Below are 15,653 nucleotides of genomic sequence, written 5' to 3' on the forward strand. Positions count from 1 at the left end.
TAAAACGTATTACACTTATTCTATAATTGATTAAATACACATTAAAATATTACCTAGCCAAGTTTCTACAATTTTGAGTCGATTTATCTTAAAAAAATGTTATTAAAATCCAACCATCAACCTTATTAAAATTCTCAAATCACTTATAATAGTGTAAGTATTTTTCCCCAATCACTCCTTATTTGGGACCATTCGAATTGATTAAACAGAATTTCGAGCCCGAACTCGATTCGATCGAATTTGAACCAATCATACAGTAAATGCAATACATTTATTGTGTAATTGCTGTACAGTTTAGGAAGGTGGTACAATCACGTAACAAGTGTGATATACTTGTTTTGTGATTGATTTGATTTAACTAGATCTCATTAGAGTAACAAAAAAAATCGATTAAAATAGCTTATATAAATAGTTTTTATAACTTTCAATTAATTATTAGACAACATATGATCATGAATCCTACAAGTCAAACATGTCTACTTTGCGGCTCGAACTATCCCTGCCCGCAAAACCAACCTGTTCTTGATCTTGTACTTGTCTAATTGATTACATGTCGCCATTGAAGATAAGATCAACTGATTGGTTTGTTTTCTTTTCCCCCTCTCATTTGGCATTTCTCCAAACAAGGATGCGTGGGAGTTTTTAAGTACAGATCCCTTCCCTTTGCCTTATCTTGTTTCTGGAAAGTCCAAAGGCAGTCAGCAATGCTAAAGGGCCAACCAAACATCAGCACGGACAGATTCCATTGAGATATATAATTGGCTTCTTACAATATTGGATCAAGTGCCACATGTATAATATCACTTTGTTCTTTTCTAGGATTGGTTCTCGTGCATGTTAGATCTTTCATGTCTCCAGCCTCCACTGCACTTGAAACTCATCCATAACTTATCTACTTTCTTGGTCGTGGATAAAAAAGACACACATGTTCTGTCTTGAAATTTTAGTCCTCTTGGAACTTCAACAATGAGCGTCTCACTTTTCTTACCAAGGGGCTTAGCAAGAAACTGTTTAGTGGTTTTCTCTTATCCAAATTATGACTATTACTGTAATAGTCGGACTTGAACCAATTATATAGTAATTGCGGTACATTTATGGTGTGATTGAAGTATAATTACAAATAAGTGATCCATCATATAATAAGTATATTATATTTATTTTGTAATTAGTTTGGTTCGACAAACCTGCAAATTTGATAAAAATATTTCCAATATCCTTTTACGTAATATGTATATGTGGCTACAGTTTGTCTGATGATGATGAGGATGAATCAATAATGTTATGTTCTCTCAATCTTGGTGGGCATGAAATTTTCTTATTGTGTTAATGATCTTTCAGTTTCCGTTCAAACTCATTATCTATTTGATGGGTATACATATATCCTACCTACAAAAAGACTGAAACGCCCTTCATTAAGGGCATTATGGTCATTTCCGCGATCAAGATCCGCGTGTTTTGTAGCGGGTGGGTCGCAGAGGACCCGACCCGGGTCGCATAGACCAACGGAAGACCCGGACAATGACGACCGTTCGATCAGAATGTGAATCAGCAAGATAAGGCCACGTGGCCCAGTACTTGCCGTACAACTGTGTACTATAAATAGACCCCGATACGTCATAAATGAGGTAACTGTTATGCATTAATTGAGATCGAACTTTGAGATCGCATACATTTCACTCGATCAACCTAACTTGAGCGTCGGAGGGTCATTGTCGGGGACGTGCCCGACGAGCTCACGGTTCGTGTTTATTCTCAGGGGATCCAAAATCTGATTCGGAGGAGTTAGTCCATCCGTGGTGAGATCGTCTCAGGAGATCGAATAATTCGACCCGGATCACTATTGATCTCAATAACAATTCTTGTCCATTTTGATCGCAACTTAAAAAATTGGCTAGAACAAATTCAAATTTTTGGAGATTTTATTTCAACATAAATTACCTAAATTCATATATGAGAATTTGCAAAAACACAATTTCTTTTGTCCATGTTTATGCTATTTACCCGAAAAACAAAGGGTTTCTAAAATTTTAAACCTTTCAGCCATCTCAGGTCAAAATTTAAAATTTTCTAACGAATTCTTAAACTTTCCACCATATTTTACATGCACCCGAAAAAAAAGTTTATAATTTTTTTAACAATTTCTGACCATTATTTACAATATCATAAGAGGATTGCTCGCATTTTTTTGGGATAAATTAATTACAACGAGCTTTCTTGAAATTTTGGCTTAATTATGAGTATCTTCTCGTTATTTGAAAAATTACTAATATTTCTTATATTTGATGAAATTATATAATCCAACTTGGATTAACTATCTATTTTTCCCTTGATATATATATATTTTTTTTAAAAATAAAAAATATATATAAAGAACAAACAAAGTGAATGGAAAATTTTTAAATATTATAAAATATGGAACACTTATCCATAAAAAAATTTAAAAAAATAAATAAAATTATAATTTTTAGTCCACGAGGCCATTTTGTCCAATTTACCGCGAAAAATAGATGAAAAACTATAGTATATCGGTCGAGCTAGTTCTTGAACGGTGATTAACAGTAGGATTATTAGTAACTTTTGAAACAACAATAAAATATATATTATTATGTAAAAAACTTTAATGAAATTCATTGTAATTTATACAATGGATAAATATTAAACTTTGTTAGCCTAAGATACATAGCTTTTGTCAGACAAGAAATTTGGACTGGACTCAACCAGAACTGAACTTGCATATATAAGACAACAACCTAATGCCATAAAAGGGAAGCATGTCTGCGATCTTGAGTGGGCATTTGAACAGAACCCCTATGTCTGTTTTTCTCTCTTTTCAGTTTATCCTATTCCATTCCATTCCAGTGTTCTTCTTATCCCAACACAAATACAGACGTTGTTTGTTTTTAATCTTTTCACATCTCACTCTTTGGTTTTCTATCTTACAGACGCTTGTCATTTTGTTTTTGTGAGTCTAGTTTCAAATTGTATAAATTTCAAATCCATTGGAAATTCTACATAAAATTATGACTGTTTTATTTTTTATTATAATAAATAATCATTGCATAACATTTTATTTTTAATTATAATAAATAATCATAACAAAAAATCATATTTATTCTCGTGGCCTATTTTGACAAAAAACATTAATTATCCGCAGGCCTAAATTGGATATTATAATCCACATTACAATTCAAAGTAATGAAAGTTATCTTTTTTATAATAAAAAAAAAACAAAAATTACTAAAAAATAAGAAATATGGCAATATTCCATCGAATAAAATGTACATATATATATATATATATATAATGCAAACAAAGAAAAGGAATCAATATTTTGTGCCTTAGCCTATTTTTGGAATTGACCTAACCATTTTTGGACAACTAGATATGTCCCATTTCTCCGCCAGCTTGCAATTTGTGTGATACCAAATTGATTTTTTCTGGTGTGAAACAAATAAATGTATGACTACTTTTGGACAATGTCCTAAAATGGGCCATATTTTTTAATAAATTCACTTACATTATACGTACATATAGCCAGCTCATCGAAAACATTGAATGAAAATGTAGTGTGTAGTCCTTTTATCTGATGATCGTCACTTCAAGATTTGTCGATCGTAAAAGATCCACACAATTGATAATGTAGGGTTTGTAGTAGATCACATTTACATGAATGGTACAGATCTCTAAAGATTAGATGATCGCAAAAATAATTAAAATATTTCCTGGTTCAAATTGAGTTCGATTATATTATGTTCTTCAACTGATTTCAAGTACTTATAAATGATTGCATGGTAACAATAATGATTTAGTTTAATGATTAAAACTGCAGTCGTAGAAGTGATGTATAGAAATAACAATACACTTACCATTTTTTTTTTTCAAAAAAAAGAAAAAGAAATTGAGGTTCCAGACCTTTTATCAAGGATTTTTTTTTTATATATATTTATGAGTAATAGCATTTATATCAAAATTGAAGATGAATTTTATTTTAATAGAAAGAATTTAAATTTAAATTTAATTATTTTAAATAAAAATAAAATCGGGGATTTGCAGGAATTTCATAAAGACTAAAAACGTTAAAATCTTTTAGGACGAATTAAACTTTCTAGGAAGTGATTTTCCAGGATCATGTTCGTGACTCTCTGTGGTCCCTTTTTTCACTCTATCCCAACCACTCTCTTGATTCCATTTTCCAACCACCAGCAGCAATTTTGTGGATATACACAAATGTCGAATTCAATTGTTTTCTTGCCCCAACTCTGACAGGATTACACTTTCATCCTATGTAAGAAGAAAATGATTCCCTCTTTCCATAATTAAGGTTTTTGGATAATTACACTCACTTTCAAGGTTTAGTGTAATTATATTTCAATTATTTGTAATTTGGGAAATTACATATATTATTCTTGAGGTTTATTTACGTCTAATAAATAAGTCCTTCCATTAATCAAAATTTATCGAATTTGTTGATATTAACAAAAATAAATTAGATATATATATTTACCCTCAATTGACTTATTACTGATTTATTATAGGTCAAATAAGTTTTTTTATGATCAAATTACCCTCACACGTCTTCACGCGCTAATGCATGTGAGGAGTTATATTTTCACCGTTATAAGGGTAATTTAGACGAAAAATAATTGTTTGATCTGCAATAAATCAGTAACAAGTGAATCAAAGGTAAATATCAATTTTCATTCAATTTTTTTGTTAATATTGACGAATTAAGTGGATTTTTGACTAATATAAGCAAACCTCATGCATGCTAGATGTAATCTTTCATACCACAGGGAGTCTAGGTGTAATTACACTATAACTCAGGGGAGGAAAGTGCAATTATCCCTAAAGATTTTGATTTTCTTACACATAATATGTACGTGTACACACACAGACTAGGGAATAACACCACGCGATGGACGACTGAAAGTGTCCAAGTCTAACTTAAACTAAAATAAAAGTTTTAGGATGTAGAAGTCAAATTTACTGTAAATCTCATCTCGAACTATTGTAAGTTTTCAGTTCTCTTACATACATATAGTTGTAAATATTACATGACACGTGTTTTTAGAGTAATGGGACTTCAATTTCAGCATATAAATTAGAATTGATGGACGAGAAAATAAAGTTTTGAAATATATAAATGTTTATCCTAACAATAGTACCTTCTGTTTGAAATTAAGAATAGATACTATAATTTAAAGGGGAGATGTAGCAATAATTTCATAAAAGTAATTAGCTAGTTGTCTCTTTCCTATTTTGCGTATTTATTAAAAATTTGACCTGAACTATTATAGGCAGGTGAAGTGTTTCACTTGGCAACATGGATTTGATAGGACACTCTCCATCAGTAATAAAAACTGACAACCTAGTTCCTGTCTTTTTCTTTTTTCACCCCACCTTTAACAATTAACATATTCTACATATAATTAGAAGAATATTTATACAATTGCCTTAACAGTTAATGGAAGGTTCAATGTGCACAGTGGATCGAATTGGTATGGATCGACTCGAAAAAGTCCAGTTCAGAATCGATCCAATGCTATTCATGATCGATTTTGGAGCAGTCATGGGTCTCTAAGTAAGCCCCAATTGAATTCATTTTTAAACTTAAGCCCAACGATGGATCAGTCCCATTGAGGCCCGAACCAGGTTCAGACTAGGCCCTCATCGAAGTCCGAATGTGCTTGTTTTATTTTATTTTTAAGATGTTGAGGTTTTCTTATAAAACTATTACTTAAATTTAAAATTATTTTATGAAATAAATAAATAATAAATTAAATCACACAAGAAATTATATATAGAACTATAATAGTTAAAAATATATAATGAACTCTAAAAACTAAAGACCCAACAAGCCACGGCACAAGCCGGATCCAGGATCAAGTGGTCGTAGACTACTAGGTTGGCTTGGTCCCAAGTATTGAATCTTGTGACCGGCCTATGATCGACCCGGTCCCAAACGGGCCTGGCCAAACCAACTTAATATTTTATTGTTTAATTTGATCTTGGGTTGGGTTAGCCCAATTCGACCCATTGTGTATCTTGATGAAGGTTAATGAAAATATTCTCTAGTTACAATTTTGACCAATTAAACTAAATTATGTTTAAGCGTTAAATAGATTGTTTTCAAATTAAAGTTGAATTATAACGAGCTCTCATGAAATTTAATATAATTATGAATGCCCCTTGTTATTTGAAAAATTACAAATACTTTCTGATATCTAATGAAATTATGCAATTCTTGTATGTAAGGCTGAAATCATAATCACGCGTAATCCCCCTGTAATTTGAAGAATTACATCTAGTACCCTTGAAGTTTGCATCCGTCTAACAAATAGTTCATCCATTAGTTAAAATTCACTAATTTTGTTGATATTAGGAAAAAGAAGTTGAATGAAAAAAGTTAATATTTACCGTCGACTGGCTTATTACGACTTACTGTAAATCAAATAAATATTTCTGACTAAACTACCTTTCTCACGGTGAAGATACCTCCTCACATGCATTAACGTGTGAAGATGTATAAGAGTAATTTAATCAGAAAAAGATTAATTTCATCTCTAATAAATCAGTAATAATTCAATTAGGAATAAATATGGATTTTTATCCTATTTTTTTTTTATAATATCAGCAAATTTGGTAAATTTTGATTAATGGAGGGACATATTTGTTAGACGAAAACTCTCCTAAAATTTAGCATAACTATTAAAACCCTCATTGTTTGAAAAATTACAAATACTTCCTAATGTTTAATGAAATTATGTGATTCTTGAATGTAGGTCTAGAATTATAATCTTTGCCCTTCCTATATTTTTTTAAATGAAATATAAAAATTATAAAAAATATGGTGGTTTACCCTTAAATTAATTTATAATAAATGTGGTCCGAATTGTATTCAGTTGAGTATTAATATACTTTAACAGTAGGTTGTGTTTTTTTATTCTTTTTATAATATTGCATTTGAATAGATGGATTCGAAATTGTGATTTTTAGATTCTTAATAATGAATTCTTTAATTTGTTCGGATAATTACAAATTTAAATAATTTTGATTCTAATTTTGAATAATATTTTATTAAATATTAATCTATTTCAATTTTTTTCTCTTTGAAACCATTTTACTAAATTCTTCAATCAAATCAAAATCTATATATCGATCCAAGTATAATTTAAATGAATTGTTGAATATAAAATATTCATGTCTTAAATGATGTAATAGATTGATTTTACAAAAAGAAAAAGCAATGGATTTTATTTTTGTTTTTATTAATTATTATGTTTTTTGGGGGGAATTGGATGGAATCGCAATGTAAAACAAAACTAAAATAACTAACAGAAACAGCCAAATAAAATCACATGATGGGCACCTAATCCGTTTGTACTTTTTCCATATGCAACAAGTTGCGATCTTGTTCATTATCAAAGAGTTTTTCCCCTAAACCCAAGATAAGGTTGTAATAATCATGTCATTATCATTACCGGTACATCTATCCTTGGCACATGCAGTAGTGTGAGGTTGAAAACTGACCATCAAGATCATGACTACTTCCTCTATTTCAAGATTATTACTACATAAAACTAAATTATTTCAGCGTTTTGAACTGTTCTGATATATTAATGTTTCGACTTTTAGTAGTATTTGTTTCAATTATATAACCTTTGAAATATAAAAATTGATTTTCCAACCAACGAAAAATTCTGAGTTGAACCAGATGTGCTCACAGTCAATTGATACTATTATTGTTATTTTGAAAATTATATGTAAGTACATTGAATGTGATTTAGGTTAAAAATTTCATAATTCGGACCATAATATAATGTTTTTTGGAAGATAAAAAGTTGAACATGAGGAAAAAAAAAATTGGATTTAAAGGGCAAATATGATTTAATAATAGCGGAATAAATTAGATTTTTTAGCCCAAATCTTACTGCATCTTTTATTTCAATTAATAATTACACACTATGCGTACAAAGATTATGGTATTTATCTTAGGGTAAATTACACGAGCACCTTTGAGCTGGTTTGATATTATTACAAATACCCAATTGGTATTTTAAAAACTACTAATATTCCTCTGATTTTGACGACAATTAGACCAATATGTTAGTTTCCGTTAGATCTACATCTATTTTTGTTATTATGAACTAACAATAATATCCTTGTAGATTATGAGTTATAATTTTATTTATTTTTTAAAATATTTTTTATGGATTAAGTGGATAATTTTTTTCATAACTTTTCAAAAATTTTACATCCATCTCGTCTTATTTTCTTAAAAGAAAAAAATACAGTAAAGGCAAAGTTGACAACTCCATACCTTTATCCAATGATTACATAATTTCATCAAATATTAAGGGAAAAACTGATTGTAATTTACTCTTTATTTTACATAAAAAAAAATATTTTATATGGAGAGGCATGAATATATTAAATGGAGTAGAGGATACAGTGTGATTTCCAAATGAAAATTCAATCCTCATACGCAAGTCTCTAAAGTTGGTAAAATCCATAAAACTTCACTTTCAATAATTAATTACAAAAGTTATGTGCAGCACACTATAAAGCTGGCAATAATCCGACGTTTGGTGCCAAACAAATCAATTGGAACACTCTGCAGGTAGCTAGATTGCAAAAAGCGAATGCAATGGCTTCCAATGGCCTACGACCAGAAGATGTGGTGGTGCTCATGGTGCCCTTCCCTCTTCACGGCCATCTCAACCAGCTCCTCCACCTCTCCCGCCTCATCTCCGCCCACGATGTGGCGGTCCACTACGTAGGTACCGCGGCCCACAACCGCCAGGCTCGGCGGCGGATCCACGGCTGGAACCCCCTGTCGATATCCAACATCTTTTTCCATGATCAGTTCCCATCACTTTCTTTTCAATCTTCTTTCCCTTCACGTCCCCAGCCACTATTCGACGCCTCATCGGCCCTGCGACAGCCTGTCGCGGAGCTTTTGCGCTATCTTTGTGCCATAAACCGTCGAGTTGTCGTCATTTACGACTCTTTGATGGGATCAGTGGTGCAAGATTTTGTCAAATTTCCTAATGCTGAGTCCTACACTTTTCACAGTGTGTCGGCGTACACGATTTTCTTCTTCTTGTGGGAAAAAACAGGGAGGCCTTTCGCCATTGACAAAGAAATCCTGGAAAATTTGCCGTCCCTGGAAGGGTGTTTCAGTCCCGAGTTCGTGAAATTCGTCGGAAATCAGCATCAGTACATGAAACTGAATTCTGGCAGGATTTACAACACATGCAGGGTGGTGGAAAGTCCGTTCCTTGAGCTATTAGCAAAGCCTGAAATCAGTGGAAACAAGAAACAATGGGCTCTCGGGCCGTTCAATCCGGTGGGGGCAGAATCAGTCGAAAGGAAGAAACCATCATCCAATTCAGATTCCCGTCACAGATGCTTAAAATGGCTTGACAGACAGGGCCCCAACTCAGTGATCCTTGTCTCTTTCGGGACAACAACAACATTGTCAGATAAACAACTCCAGGAGCTGGCGACGGGCCTGGAGAAAAGTCAGCAGAAGTTTGTATGGGTTCTGAGAGATGCTGACGGGGCGAACTTTTTCGGCCGGGAAATTAAAAGAGTTGAATTGCCAAAAGGGTTCGAAGAGAGGGTGAAAAAGAGGGGAATGGTTGTGAGAGATTGGGCTCCGCAGTTGGAGATTTTGGGGCACTCTGCAACAGGTGGGTTTATGAGCCACTGCGGTTGGAATTCGTGCATGGAGAGTATCTCCATGGGCGTTCCCATTGCGGCCTGGCCGATGCACTCCGACCAACCAAGAAACACCATTTTGATAACCAAAGTGTTGAAAATCGGCTTAGCTGTGAAGGATTGGGCTCGTCGGGATGAGTTGGTGAAATCTTCGGCCGTGGAGAGCGCTGTGGCGAGGCTGATGACGTCGGAGGAAGGGGCGGAGATGAGGAAGAGAGCCGCGGAGTTGAGTGGTTCAGTCAGGAAGGCAGTGGCGAAAGGTGGAGTGACGCACTTGGAGTTGGATTCTTTCATTACACATATTACTAGGTAGTTTTGTTCGTAATTCTGACCTATTCAGCTATGTAAAATCAATTACAAAATAAGTGTGTTATACTTACAATATAATTAGTTATCTTTTTTAATTGTATATCAATTATGTGGCAAATATAATGCACTTGTCATATAATTGGTTCAAGTCAGGCTAAATCCAATTTGGATTGGAACTTTTCTCGTATGTATCTAAGTTATCTGAAAAAATTGATAAATTTGTATGAATAGCTATAATCATGAAATATTAATATAATATATTCTGACGTGTGTTGTTTGGTAATCTTTCACTCCATTTGTTTTGTGGAAGCTCTTTATATTTTCCTTTTATTTTTAAACAATTTATGGTAATTCTTGAATTCCGTCTCAATAATTAAATCTTTCTGAATCCAATATATACATATATATATATATATGCAAGTTGTATGAATTTAATGGTAATACAAGAATGGCTTAAAATGAAAGGCAACAAAGAATATGGTCTTGGTTAAGGATAAGAAAGTTATAATTGAAGCAAACATGAAATTCCTTGACTTTGTCGAACCCCATACAACGTTTGATCATGACTTGAGATTATTAATTCGTTCCAAGTAGTTGAAAGAAAATGGCCGCCTTTCCAACGCAAGTTGCAGGTTTTGTCCGAGATTTCTGAGCCAGAGCCATGTTACCAGATTGCTCCATCTCAAATTCACTTTATTTACGTTTATAATAAACGTCTTCCAGCCATTATGTGATTCAATGTCCAATTTAGAACAACCTTCCATCCTATAATCATTACAATACTATATTTGATTTAATCAGACACAAAAATTCTCACAAAACTCAAAATTAACTTCGATCAGTTCTAAAGAGATGCGTCTAAACATAAACATCAGGTGCTCCTATTTGTACGGATCAATTACTTTAGATGCATATATATATTAGAATAATTTTATTTTTACATCGATACTTTTTAAAATTAAATTCAATTATACAAACACTCCCTAATGAGGTGTGGTGTGATTATGTACATCAAGTGATGTTGGTGTAAATTCTGATATTAAATATGGAATGTACTTGTAATTACAATTATAATTTTATGGACGTATTTGTAATTTTATAAAGCATAGATGATCTTTATAGTAAATTTAACATAAAAAAGAACGTATCGATATATTAATTTTTGTCCTAATTTTGAAACGAAATCCCAAAATCATTATAAATAGGAACACATGTTTGTCATGGAATGAAATTTTGTGCCGCAATTTAGCAATCTTAACTAGATACAAACATAAATATCTGTCGACATGCCCACAACTTTTCCCGATTAACAATACAGAACGGAACTCTTCATCCCAATTGGTGGGACCAAATAAAAAGTGATATATATATATATATATATATATATATCATTCCACACCCCAATCAACATTAGTATTATTATTTCCTTTGATTGACCTCCAAGTCAACAGTGCATCAAAAAACATAAAAATTAAAAAAACAAACAAACAAACAAACTCCCCGACCAATTGTTTTTTTCAAACAAAACACCAAACGGTATTATATTAAGTAAAATTCCCCACCAATTATTCTCCCTAAATTTCAAAATTATAAGTCATAAGACATCATCATATATTTCTATACGGGAAAATTTGTAATTTTCATCCTATAAGTATTAGGGTGATTTTTTTCGCCTTGTATGAATCTATTTTTATAGTTTGATTCTATAATTTTTCAAAATTTATGAATTATGGTCAATTCCGACCAATCTTATCGGAGAATTACATATGTTGTGTATGTGATACGTTAATTTAGGAATTTTCAACCAAAATTATCTTCAAATTGCCAAAATTGAGTCCAACAAGGCCGAAAATGTCACACATATACTTATAGGACTAAAATAAATTACGGAATCGAATTACAAAACCAAATTCATTTAATTTTCCAAATTGTGGGACAAAATTACATTCCTTTACTTACAAGATCAAAATTATATATTTTTTTCTTTTTATTTTGATGGTATTTTATATATGAATTTCCCACACGAAAAAATGATGATCATTCGTATGACATAATTGGGGCGTTGGGACTCCCAAGTCCTGATCAGTACTGTACATTTATTACAACCTTTTTGGTATGTGGCTATTCTTGGAATCAAAGTTTGCCTCTTTTTAGACAGGTGCCCCCACATATCTCGGAAGCACAAATCAGCCAACGTATGGCCAGCACATCAACTTGCATATATACATTAATAAGACCAAACTCCCTCCTGTTTCTATACATTCCACTGCTTTTTCTTTTTCCTATTTCTCATGTTTCTGGGCCCAATCAATTCATAATACTTACACTATATATTTGGCTCAGTTTGCGGTTTCACTCCATAGATAATTGAGTGTCCACATCTAATGATGCATGCACACAGATACGGTGACACCAGCTTTCAGATTCAAAAAATCTCAAAATATTTGGACACAACACACGTAATTATTATAGCAAAAGAAAAAAAAAGATAGTAGAAAATACAAATCAACCACGATTTTGACAACGGCCATTGGCCGTTGTTTTCAAAACATTAGCCATGACCAAAATTGTTGCAAATATATTGGCTACGGCTAAAAATCATGAAAAATATTAATTAATCATGATAAATATTTAAATTTTTTATTTTAATTTTGTCTAATCGTGATTAATAATATTAATTTATCATGATTGTTAAGCGTGTTTGTTACTATATTTTTTTTTATTTTTAATTTTTGGGGGACAAAAAATATTATATTCGACATCTTTTGATGTCCAACATTGTACAAAATAATATTATAAACGACATGTTTTCGATGTTCTATGCATTTAGGAGGTTGGACAAGATACCGATGAGATGTTTGATTTAATAATTAAGGCTGTAATAAAACTCATAAATAATTATATATAATGTTATGGATTTAAATTGCGCTAAACATTTTAGTATATATCTCTTTGTTTTTTATTTTTTGTGTGAATTTGTTATAATATTTAGGGTAAAATATGCTTTGCCCCTTTAACTATCCTTAATATAACACTTACCCCTAAATTAACAAATGTAGAGCTTATTCTCTTAGTTGGACAAAAATGCCCCTCATGCTTTGAATAATTATATTATTTTTAATATACATTTTAGTATTTTTCATATTAAATCATCACCAAAGTATTTTTTTAATTAATTTTTTTAATAAGGAAAGAATTTAAATTACATGTGGAGTATAAATTAATATATATAGTAGATACACAACAAATATATTATATATAATCAACAACTCGTATATGTCTTTTCAAAGAAATTGACAAGTATATACATGCTTAACCAAAAGTTAAATATTTTTAGAAAAAAATGAATCAATATAAATATTTTATCATATTTTTTGAAGAAAATATATAAAAAAACCATTTAAATATTTTATCATATTTTTTAAAGAAAATATATATAAAAAAACCATTTAAGTATTCATTTTTATATAAAAGAATAAATAGTTAATAACTTAATTTTATTACAAAATTAATAAAATCTTTTTATGAAAATATTTTGTGTATTTTTTATACTCATTTATTACTTAACTTTGAGTCTGTAAAATACAATAACATTCAAACTATTTAATTTACTAATTTTCTATTACTTCATTATAATTAAAAGATGCTTTTTCCAATTGAGAAAATTTTAATTAAACTTAAAATACAAAATTATTAGAAAAAGAAATTCTTTGAACTATATATATAATACAAGGGCAAGATTGTCTAAAAATTTAACTACATGAGGTTACATTTGGTAGTTTAGGGGGTAAGTGTTACATTAAGAATAGTTTAGGGGGGCAAAGTGTATTTTACCCTAATATTTATTAGTTATATGTAGTTTAGTTTTTGTTAAAGAAAGTACGTAGTAAATTATTTTTTGATATCATGATTGGGGAGTGCGAATCCAAGTTTGAAATTTAGACTGGATCGTCCGACTTGATCGATCTAACTGGAAATCGGTCTGAAATTTCATCCCGTTGCTATCAAACTCGGTGTGAACAATCTAATTTATCAGTCAAAATCGATCAACTTAATATTATTATTTTTTAAAAAAATAAAGCTCAAATCAAAGACAAGAATGTCAATATAATTTTTCTTCTCTCTCCTTCATGTGCTTCTTGCCACTAAATCATCTCCAATAATTTTTTGGGGTTGTTTTTTTTTTAAAAAAACAGAATTATATAAAGACAATGGTTGTTGCTTCCATTTAAAAGCAACAAAATATTCAAACTTCAACCGTTTGTGGTGTTTTAAATTTTAATTTTTTTAGCTTGAATTTTGATTTAATTTACTTTGTCCAAGAGATTTCTTGTTCTTTTTATTTTTTTAATAATATTTTTATTTTATATAAAAAAAAATCAGTAAGGTAAAATTGACATTTCTATTTTACCGTCCAAAAATTACATAATTATATCATATATTAAAGGGCTTGATGTAATTTAATTGCTTAATAAATAATCATAAAGATGTAGCGTTGATAGGACTAGCGAAAAAGTCATATACGTCGGTTGCCACATAAAAAGCATTTTAAACATGATCATACGGCTACATTCAACGTTTATTTATTTTAAAGTCAAAATTATGTATATATGTTGATTTTACTTCTAATTAATAATTACTATCTTAACTTATATTGTAAATTGTCAAATCCTATATAGTATTTCAACACAACTATAACATAGCTAGGATGTTACCACAACAAACAATTGAACACCACATATATATATATATATATATATCATGTTTAAGATGAAAACAAAAAATTCAAATTTGTGAATGATTTTGGTTGAAGTTGTGGTTCTTGATCTCTACATAGCCCACTAGATCATACTATCTACTAAGCATATAGGCACCATAAAACACATGCCAACTTCTATCTTTTTTTTCTTTTTTTTTTGGGGGGGGAAGGGGGGCGGGGGGAATTAATTAAAAGTAAATAAATTAACATCGACAATTGAGGGAATCAAACAGAGTTTCGACGGACGTATCTGTTTGTCATAAAATTGATAGTACGAGTCGTTATAGGAATTAATTAGGTTTTAAACGATCGAGACTTAGTATGAGAGAAGAGGTGCGTTGAATAAAATAAATCGTGTAACTACAAAAGTAGAAAGCTTGGCGATAATCAATGAGTGTCGTTCCTGCTTTTGTTGTTCTTGATGAGCTTTTTGGTTCTGATTTAAGTATTGAAGGATTTTGTTAGGAACTGACTTAGTCTTCTTTAACGATTTTGTCGCCCGATCATTTGTAATATAAAAGGTTAATGGGGAGTTCGGGCTTTGACCCAATTCAACTGCAGCGAGCAAAAGTTTAGACGGGCCTTGGGAACTCAACGAATTGAGTGTAAGTGAAGGAGTAGTAATGGGCTAGACCCATTGGCCCATCACTCTTATTTGCTGTTTCGAATCCTGCCTACGCTGCATACTGACAGCAAATATCAGTCCAAATCATCTTACGAGAAATAACTAACGACAGCAACACAAATCCAAAGAACAAAGCAGCAAATTTAAGACCTTGAAAATGGATCCATTACGGGCCGAACAAAGATGACCATTTCTTCTAGACTATTTATTTATTTGTTGATCGATTTTATCAAGAAT

At 31.2% G+C, this 15,653-nt stretch overlaps 1 protein-coding gene across 1 annotated transcript; it reads left to right on the top strand.

The window, feature by feature from the left end:
• On the top strand, positions 8,499-10,298 carry LOC105159842 (zeatin O-glucosyltransferase-like). Its single transcript, XM_011077044.2, has one exon. The coding sequence runs from the start codon at positions 8,648-8,650 to the stop codon at positions 10,034-10,036; it is 1,389 nt and encodes a 462-aa protein (XP_011075346.1). The 5' UTR covers positions 8,499-8,647; the 3' UTR covers positions 10,037-10,298.

Source organism: Sesamum indicum, linkage group LG4 (genome assembly GCF_000512975.1).
Source record: "Sesamum indicum cultivar Zhongzhi No. 13 linkage group LG4, S_indicum_v1.0, whole genome shotgun sequence".
Lineage (NCBI taxonomy): Eukaryota > Viridiplantae > Streptophyta > Magnoliopsida > Lamiales > Pedaliaceae > Sesamum > Sesamum indicum.

What these genes read in the sequence shown, in the direction of transcription:
- LOC105159842 (XM_011077044.2), top strand. Translation starts at nt 8,648, where the DNA reads ATGGCTTCCAATGGCCTACGACCAGAAGATGTGGTGGTGCTCATGGTG.